Source organism: Haliotis cracherodii, unplaced genomic scaffold (assembly GCF_022045235.1).
Source record: "Haliotis cracherodii isolate W230 unplaced genomic scaffold, xgHalCrac1.p SCAF_11, whole genome shotgun sequence".
In the NCBI taxonomy this organism is placed as follows: Eukaryota; Metazoa; Mollusca; class Gastropoda; order Lepetellida; family Haliotidae; genus Haliotis; species Haliotis cracherodii.
This window is the reverse complement of record NW_027266266.1, coordinates 5414777-5424894: the sequence shown is the minus strand read 5'-3', so window position 1 is coordinate 5424894 and position 10118 is coordinate 5414777. Positions and strand designations below refer to the sequence as shown.

The 10118-nt window shown below is 38.3% G+C and overlaps 1 protein-coding gene across 1 annotated transcript; it reads right to left on the bottom strand.

Moving 5' to 3' along the window:
- Nucleotides 1-6949: 6949 nt before the first annotated feature.
- LOC139455283 (uncharacterized) lies at nucleotides 6950-10017 on the bottom strand. Its single transcript, XM_071236835.1, has 5 exons — nucleotides 9631-10017; nucleotides 8934-9107; nucleotides 8501-8602; nucleotides 7902-8082; nucleotides 6950-7038 (listed from the first exon to the last, which is right to left on the bottom strand). The coding sequence occupies exons 1-5, from the start codon at nucleotides 10015-10017 to the stop codon at nucleotides 6950-6952; spliced, it is 933 nt and encodes a 310-aa protein (XP_071092936.1).
- Nucleotides 10018-10118: the final 101 nt, after the last annotated feature.

Genomic DNA, 10118 nt, shown 5'->3' with positions numbered 1-10118 from the left:
GTGTTTTGGTATGAAAATGAGTATTTATACCAATCAATTAATTATGTCTAATTGATTCACTAATTGCCTTTCAATATCACAAGATAAACAATTACTTCCTGCTACGTCCAAGCTACGTCCTTGCTGCCTGCCAAGAGGACGTAATATTAAGCAACATCGACTGGGAATTACGATTGAGGAAGAGGAAGAGGAAGAGGAAGAGTTCAAATGTCAGGAGGCAATTGGAATTTATCTGATACATAAGACGTTTAATAACACGAATTGGCCACTGGCATGCTTTGACAGAAGCACTGAATGTCATTTTTATGAGAGACATGTTCTTAAATAGTCACGCTAAATATTGCGCATGAATACATCAGCGAAGATTACATAATTCCTGGTGTAAGAATTAACAGTAACCTTAATACACGTCTTGAAATATCATCAAATACGATTCTGGGTTCCCCTGGACATAGTTCATTAGATTAAATAAACTTTATAATGCAAAAGCTTTAGCCAAATTGAGTAACTTCATTGCGACCTAAGCTAGCTGTCACAAAGTTAAAATAGCAGGCGTGGGCGAAACACGTAGTTCAGCCCTGATCACAAATTCACGCAAATATTGATAAATATCGAGCTGCCAAGGGATTGTGATATGTTTGTTGAAGAACGAAGGTATGATTAATCTGTATCTGATGGTTAATTTGCGTAACTGTGTGCTTAGAACGATGAATTCTTCAAAAGTTACGGTCAATGCAAAAACTCTTGAAAAAGTAAACACGATCGTTTTGACAGGCACGTTGTTGACATGTCCTAAACAATATGCGTAACATGATAGCATGGACATATGATTATTTTTACGAGATAACAGTGTGCTATGAAGCTCTATAACAGCACACTATGATCCTCTGATAGATTTCTTACCAAAACGGGATTCAAAACATTGAATTACGTGAAAACGAGGTTGGCAAAAATATATATATATATTCCTGCAAAACATAATTACAGTTTACAGGATAATTATGACATAATAACCATCAAAAATACATGAGGGAAATATTTAGGAAATATTTTTTATTTTTACAAGCTGTCATAACTTACACATTTTATGATAAAGATACATTAATATTTTTATATATCTTCTTCGTGATGGCCATCACAATATTGCTGGAATACTGCGAAAAGTGGCATAAACCATACGCACTCACTCACTCACTCACAGCTAAAGAGACTTAGGAGACTAAACAGTATAAGCTTATTGCTTAGGAGACTTAACAGTAAAAGCCGAACTAATATAATCAATAACAATGATCACTAATCATGATACAAGCGATGCAACCATTTCCCCAGCAACAATGCATTGCATGAGTTTGTTCTGAAGAAAGGTGTATACATATGACAAGGATGGTCCACAGGAACAAGAACGTATCAAACCGGCTAGGTGCCACAAAGAAGAGCTCTGCATTTAATAGGTTCTGGCAGTGATAAAAACATAAAGAGCCAGTCATATACTCTGCCCCGTCAACTTGATTACTTATCCATATTTTGTAGGACTGCTCATGAGCCACCCACAGTGGTTACATGAGGAATCCATCTTATAAACACACAGACAGACAGACAGACAGTTTATTCAGTAAGAAGGCCATAGGCCAATAATACAGACAATGGTTGATTGCATGAACTACGCATGCCAAGGAAGTAGTCGATTTAAGTTTCTCTTAGCCGTTGGACTTTATATAGATATAAACATGTGTTATATACAACATCAAAGTTTTCTGATGAAATAATTTTAGTAAAAGATGTTACAGTTTGAATCTTGATATACTGTTTAAGATACATATTTCTTAGGGCTGAATAACGCTCACATACAAGTAAAACATGAAATTCATCTTCAATAGAAGATATACCATTTTCTATACAATATTTACATAATCGTTCAGTGTATGGGACATTTGTGTATCTCCCCAAGTCAATTGCAAGTTTAAACTTTCTACATCTGAAACGAGTCATACATGTTCTCAGATGTACTGGTAAGGGGAGTGTAAGATATTTTTTTTACGTTTAACAGGGATTTAAAATGTTCACTGTTTTGTACACATTGCTGAGAAACACAGGCGTTTTTAGAACTGCCTTATTGATTTGTATGGCACATGCCTTGCAGTTAGCTCCTGGGTGTGTGAATCAAGTTTGCCATTACCATATTTTCAATGCATTCAGAAACCCAAGCTGTAACTGAAATACTTGGCAGAAACGAACATCATCGCACATTCATCTAACGTCTAAAGTAATAGACATGTAATATTTGGGAGTCTTAATTGCCTAAATACATTAGCTTATGCATGGTCTTGCAGTGGATACCATACATGAAATCATACAACCTGGCATGTAGCAGTAGCTACTTGTCATGAACGATGCTTCGAACAGTACTGAAGTTCCATCATGGTTTGTCAGTAAAATAACAGGCACATATTAACTCAACAAGTCCTAAGATCACAACAGTTATCAGGGAACCTTTAATCACTGGAGTCACTGTCCTAACCTTTCTCTGTTAGACAGCAGTGAGAAGACACCTAACAGAGAAGGCGAAGGATGTTAAAATGAATATTACAATAACTAAATGTATCATTAAACAGGTTCAAACAAATGTTACAGAATAGATACAATTTGGGTGCATGTATGTATTTCATGCTTATAAACAACGGATGACATGACTCATGAAAATGATTTTGCTCAATCGCTGTTTTTGGTCTTCTTTTGTAAATGCTGTGGGTGTGTGTGCCTAAAGAACGTAAAGAGTGAATAGTCAAGTGCCTAATGGATTATTGTCTCACTGTTCAATAAAAAGGTTTTGGGCCGAGACATTTAACACTGCCCCCGCTGATCTGCATATTTCGCAACTGTTCCTCTTTACTTGTAAGCAGCAGAACGTGAGGTGAAATGGGGTTCAACGTCGCGTCCAAGTTTATTGCACTTATATAGCGACGTGCATGCATGTGTGTGGTTGTGGCTGCTCCTACATTTTGCCTGTTTTGACTAGTGATTTGCAAGATATGCTTTTGTTGTCCTTTGTATTTTGTCTGTAACATTTTCGAATAAGCATAGTCAGATCTCGTCTCAACGTGAGTCAACATTGTTGGTTCGTATCTAAAGACGTTCAAGCGGTATGTATTCTGGCTATTCCAAAAGATTGTGTTTTCGTATAATTCTTTTACCAACGACGATATCCCCTATGAAGCTTTATACATACATGTATCACGTACAAGTATAATAGAGAATCTGTATTTGATTCAAATGACATTTAAGCATATAAAAACACCAGGTAAGTGTCACATTAGCATATTAACATACATCTATGAAGTGCTTGGTGTTAAGGCGACTAACGGGATCGGGTGGTCAGGCTCGCTGACATGATTGATGCACGTCATTGATCCCAATCGCGTGGATCCATGCTCATGATATCAATCACCTGATTGTCTGGTCCAAGCCCGATTATTCACAGACCGCCGTCTTATTGCTGGAATATTGCTGAGCGGGGCGTTAAACAACAAACAAACCAAATTGGTAAAGGTCTGAGAGATGCATCACCTGAGGCTTTCCCCCCACATTAAGCTGACACGCCCCGATATAAATGGGATACAGTTCAAAGCGGTGTTAACCCACCTCACTCACTTCGTCTCAAATCTGCTCCTCCCCTTTCAGTTTTTAGGTCTGGACTGGAGATTGCAACAATGTGAGACTTCCCGGCCACTTCATTTGTCCATGTGTATATATGTGACCCGGCAGAAGAGGGAACTCATGGGTGGTAGAAAAAAATTGTGTTGTTTTCGATCAGTGTTTTCATGAAGCCTGACCAATGGAACTTTAAAGAAAATGAGTCCAAGTATTTGAGATCATGTATCTCTGCAATAATATGAATTGAAGCTTGCCAATTGTATTTTTGTGTTTCTAAGATAATGAAGTTTTCCCAAAAAAATTAGAAGTAATTTTCACCCATAAGGTCCCTTATCTCATGATGGGTCACATATACCAACTGTTGATTACAGGCTATAAGCATATCCTTTCATGGTATGTGGTCTATCACATATCCTTATTAATGTAGTGGATTTGCGAGCTCTGCTGTTTCAAGGTTTCACAATTTTCAAATGAAACATTTCAATGTCCTCCAAATATCAGACAATACTGTCTTCAACGAAATTTGAATAAACCATCGTCTCAAAGTAAACTTAGATATATCGAGAGTTGTTTAAATTACTTTGACTGTACTGTGTCTGACATACAAATCATATCTTTGCAGAAGCTGTTGTATGTTTCAGAAGAGAACATTCATTCCTTGATAAGTGTTCAGACTGTATTAAGTTACGTTAACTAGGAATAGGGAACAACTTTTTCACAGTCAGCCTCAGCTGGTCCCACCCCTAGGCATTCGGATTAAACAACACATTACAGCTGCCAATATTAATCTTGATAATATTTCACCTTTCAGGCTTTTGTCTTCTCCTCCTTGGCAACTTGTCAGACCGGAAGTAAACTTTACTCTCACACATTTTAAAAAATCAGACACAAATCAATTGATATATCAGCAAGAATATCTACACGTTAGAACTAAATACGAATCCCACCGTTCCATTTTTACAGATGGATCCAAGGACGGTAGCACAGTCTCCAGTGCTGCTGTCATTGGATCCAGAACCGTATTATACCAATTACCAGATCATAGCTCAATTTTCACTGCTGAAGCCAAAGCAATATTAACTGGTTTGGAATATATCCAAAAACAGTCCGGTTGTAAACGGTTCATCATCTTTTCTGATTCATTATCGTGTCTACTGGCAATCAAATCACATCATCCTTTCATTTTAGATATTTTAGAATTATATAATGACCTTGCTACTGGCCAATACGACATCGTCTTTTGCTGGTTGCCCAGTCATGTTGGAATCACGGGTAACACTATGGCTGATGCTGCAACAAAGGCACTTCTAAAAAAATCTGTGACACCACTTCTTCTACCATACAGTGACTACAAACCTGTTATAAGATGCTATATCAAAGACCTAATGCAGAAGAAGTGGAACACCCAAGTAGATATTAACATATTACATGCAATAAAACCAACTATTGGTTACACCTACTTGGGTTGTCAGTCCAGTCATTATGCGACGATGTCGTATTGGCCATTCGCGTTATACACATGAGTATTTATTGCAAGGTGGAGATCCTCCATTCTGTGTCCCTTGTGATGAAAGAATCACAGTCAAGTATGTCCTGCTTGACTGTATTGATTTTTCCATCACAAGGGATAATTATGTCCAGGTTTCATCCATAAAGGATCTTTTTAACGTAAGTCCTCATTTAATTCTTGGATCTTTAAAAGAAATTGAGTTAATAGGTAAATTTTGATTATATGCTTTGTAAAAAGTATGTGATTTTAATTTGGTAGAATGATTCGATAACTGTGATTATTTGTGGCTGTACCTTCAAAGGGGGTTGAAGTATCGTAAAATAATTGTCCCCCTGTGAGGGTGCGTAAGTCCCACTTCCTTCAAAGTATGTGTCATTTTCCTGGATTTTAATCGTAGAATGCTTGTTGTTTTTTAAATACTTTGGCTTCAAATGTCTAACAATCACCAGTAGCCAGAGGGATGGTGTACATCCTGCTGGGGTACCATGCAACCGTAAGTCCCCATGGTCCCTAGTATGGTGTCCTACCGGTGATCTCTAGCCCAGTTTTACAATGTATTGTTCAGAGTAGTCACATTTTCATGGTAACGTGTAAGTTTTAAATCTATATCTGTGTTAGTCTAGTGCTTTTATTGTCCTTTGTCGACAGATTGTAATAACTATTTTGAATGTATTATTACTGTATAACTTGATGTATTCACTATATGGCTGAAATATTGCCGATGTGACTTTAAATCTTAACTCACTCAATTACACTGTCATCCGTTGTTTATAAGAATGAAATACACCCATACGCCCAAATTGTACCCATTCTGTAACATTTGTTTGAACCTGTTTAACGATACATTTAGTTATTATAATATTCATTTAATATCCTTCGCCTTTCTCTGTTAGATGTCTTCTCACTGTTGTCTAACAGAGAAAGGTTAGGACAGTGACGCCAGTGATCAAAGGTTTCCTGATAAGTGTTGTGATCTTAGGAATTAGGTTCGTTGAGTTAATATTTCCCTGTTATTTTATTGACAAACCATGACAGAACTTCAATATTGTTCGAAGCCCTCGTTCGTAACATGTAGCTACTACTACATGTTGTAAACGTGCCAGGTTTTATGATTTAAATTATTGTATCCACTGCATGTCCATTCCTATTGACATGAACGTTTGAATGACAAAGGTGATTGCGGCCTTATCGCTGTTCTACTTTGTTATATTTGTGAAATTGTGTCTGTCGCAGTGAGTGAGTGAGTGACATGGCGCAGGGTGGTGATGTGGGCAGTGCCGCCATTTAACTTTGTAAGTATAGCATAAGCTAATGTATTTAGGCAATTTAGACCCCCAAATATGACAAGTCTATACTTTAGACGTTAGATGAATGTGCGATGATGTTCGTTTCTGCCAAGTATTTCAGTTACAGCTTGGTTTTCTGAATGCATTGAAAATATTGTAATGGCAAACTTGATTCACACACCCAGGAGCTAACTGCAAGGCATGTGCCATACAAATCAATAAGGCAGTTCTAAAAACGCCTCTGTTTCTCAGCAATGTGTACAAAACAGTGAACAAGTAGTCTCATCGTCAGTAAAAAAGTGTATTTTTCTCATTTCTCAAAATATTCAGGAATATCATTACAAAACAAAATGTACATGTAGTGTTTGGCAGTTCCTACAATTGACAAGTCCATTAATTCAATTGATATGTTCTAAGATACCATGATGAGAGTAGCTTTTAGTTTCCGCTCTTTCAGAAACAGCCAGGATTTCTGGAAAACACTGAATATAGGAATTTTTTATTATAGTGAAAATGTAGACTTTAGATAGATATCTACTTTGCCGTTGATTGACAAGAACGTCACAGGGTCTAGATCTGTTACGTCGTCACCTACAAAACATAAAAGAGTATATATATAAAATATACTTCTATGCATGTAAAGTCGTAGGTATGGTGGAAGGGGGGTGACAGAATGGTAGAAACAGTGATATATATATATATATATATATATATATATATATATATATATATATATATACATACAGAGAGAGAGACAAAGAGAGACAGACAGAGAGTAAGAGGGGAGAGAAAGAAACAATGAGAGATGGAGTGAGTGAGATTGATGGAGCAGGAGAGCGGCGTTTTTCATTGTTAACAGATCATACATAGGTTACAGGTGAAGAATTGATTATATCGTTATTACAGGACAATCTTAAAGTAAGTGAGTATGTCAGATGGGATTATCGCCGTTGAACAGTAATTCAATCACGGCGTGTCAGCTCGATGTGGGGAGGAAGTCCGAAGTGACCGACGAGCACAGGTTTGGCGCTGACAAACTGAGAAACATCATCAGGGGCGAACCGGGATTCGAACCCACTATCATAGGTGTCTGGCGTGGCAAAGGGAAGTAATGCTGCATAGCATATTTCAAAGACAAACTGAGACATCCATGTTGACCGCCAACCAACCTATCCCTCACACACACACACACACACACACACACACACACACACACACACACACACACACACACACACACACACACACACACACACACACACACGGCCGAAAAGATAATTTCCGTAGCAGAAAAGGTACATGGTCTTAAAAGGCATGTATGTTTAGAATAACTGGTACGCGCACCGAACAAGAACAAGACTGTTCGATGTGTATTGTGTTCAAGGTGCCAGAAGAATGAAAGCAGCAAAGCGCCATATGTATAATGCTAGCGGAAATATCCTTTCATTTCTCACCAATTTGTACTGTTGTCGTGGCGTCGATGATGATAGCTGGTGTAGTGCGTCGTCCCTGGCAGATCTGGTACAGGGCAGGTGAGGTCGAATTGAAAGCTACCAGCTCAGCATCTGTCATCTTATCATCTGTCTTCATTATATATTCTTCATCATTATCTGGTGTTGTTACGAGCTGAGACATCTTCAAAAAATAAAATAATCCCGTCAGTGGACATTTACAACATATGAAACAGTGTATCTTGTTAGAACACGTAGGAACAATTGGATATACTTTTTGATTTCAGCTTTGAACCAGGAATGTTTAATATACCAAAACGTAATTTTCCATTAACCTCCGAACCAAACGAAAACTTCCTTTTTTCAAACATTGTACTCATAATTTTCACCGCGCTTTTACCTTTTACGTCCAATAGAATCTGTTTCGTTGAATAATTGAGACTGGTTATTATCTGGCATTGAGGTCTTATTTTTATTCATGTTTACTTAAGTAGGCGCTGCTTCAACCGTGTCATTAGCCAGTACCTTACAGGTGTATTTCAATTTTATGAAGCTGAAGATGTCATGGTGGTGGTGTCAGCATTTTAAAGATAAACACTTACATTTCTACCACTGATTGAGTCGACCGCTGCGTTGAAGTCTGAAATGGGGAACACCAGACAGACTTTGGTGTTGTTTATCCTGAGTCGAGCTGCAGCCACTCCCTGTAATGAAGATCAACACCTGAAATGTTTGGGGCTCGAGTACGTCTTCGGGAGTGCCAGTAATTAAAATGGAGGAAAGCTTTGTATAGTGGCTGTTACATTTTGTTCAAAATTCAAGACCAGTATGAAATGAATCGATCATGTTATCGCCTTGCTTTTACACACACAAAATATTAGTCATTTAGTAGTTAATGTATGCAAGTTAATGAATAAACAACTTGTTTTTATTACAACTGAGATGACACTTCAGTGAAAATCAAAGTGTTATCACACCAACTTCTGAATGCTACTCAAGTCTCTCATCAATAAAAGAATAAATGAAAATAGTTACGTTTTGAAAGTCATAAGCTGAAAATGCGGATGAAATATTAGAATTCATCAGCCTTCTGTCAAATGATGACAGAATAATGAATTCCGAGGTCCTGTTGAACTTAGCTGACTCCTTGATGGTGATATTTGCGTCCACCATACGTAGCCATTGTCGACGCTCGGCGCCCATTCCAAGCTGGAACAGTGTTTAAGGAAACTGATAATTGCAATCATCAACGTTATGAACTCGTAATTGAATTAAATGTTTTCATTCTAAATGGTTACCACATGATAGATATGTATTTCATTTTTGTCTTCGGTGTGAGTGAGTGAGTATGGTTTTACGCCAGTGTTGGCAATATTTCAGCACTATTACGGCTGGAGACACCAGAAATGGGCTTCACACATTGTAACCACTAGGCTACACCCTCGCCTCCCCCATTTTGGCTAGTGTAGCACATATAAGGTAATAAACCTTAAGATCTCTTGTAGAACTGGTATGCATAACACGCATAAAATCAATTGATGAGTGAGTTAGTGAGTGTAACAGATAACACTATTTCAGTTATTTGAGAACTCAAGGTCTTTGATCTCATGTGTGCGAAAGAAAACAAATGGGAGGAGATCATAGACCATACACAACAGACACGGTTTTAACGAATAAAGTATAGTATCAAGTAAGGAAAAGCCTATGAAAATATTGTATCGAAAAAACTTACTGCAGCCATAAATGGATTTCTGATCGGGCCTCCTCGCCCAAGTGGCTGGCGCCGCCCAGTTGTGGGTCCTCGCCTTTCAGGTCGTCGTCCCCATGATGAACGTCCTCGTCCACCCAATCTTTGTCCTCTTCCTGTAGGTCGTCCTCCACCCGGTCTTTGTCCTCTTGCTCCAAATCCTCGTCCACCCGACGGAAGGCCAGACCCACCCAATCGGCTATCACTCCCTACAGGTCCTCTTCTAGAGCCACGTATTGCAGGTCTACCACGCCCTGGGGAGTCTTTGGGTGTTAAGCTATTTGAACTGTTCCTTCGCCACCCACCTCTTCCAAACGAATGCACGCATGCAAGACAACTTAAGGTAACCAGCAGAACAAGCGTGATCCTCATGTCTAACTTTGCAAGCCAACTATTACACGGTAATGAGACTTATCGACGTGGTTGTCGACATAAAAATGAAATGTATGGTGATATACTTGTCTTATATACTA

Excerpts from the sequence above, each read along its gene's own strand:
- LOC139455283 (XM_071236835.1), bottom strand. The coding sequence starts at position 10,017 with ATGAGGATCACGCTTGTTCTGCTGGTTACCTTAAGTTGTCTTGCATGC. Across the intron at positions 9,108-9,630 it reads GAAATCCATTTATGGCTGCA|CTTGGAATGGGCGCCGAGCG; the intron begins GTAAGTTTTTTC and ends ACACTGTTCCAG. Across the intron at positions 8,083-8,500 it reads ACTCAATCAGTGGTAGAAAT|ATGTCTCAGCTCGTAACAAC; the intron begins GTAAGTGTTTAT and ends TATTTTTTGAAG.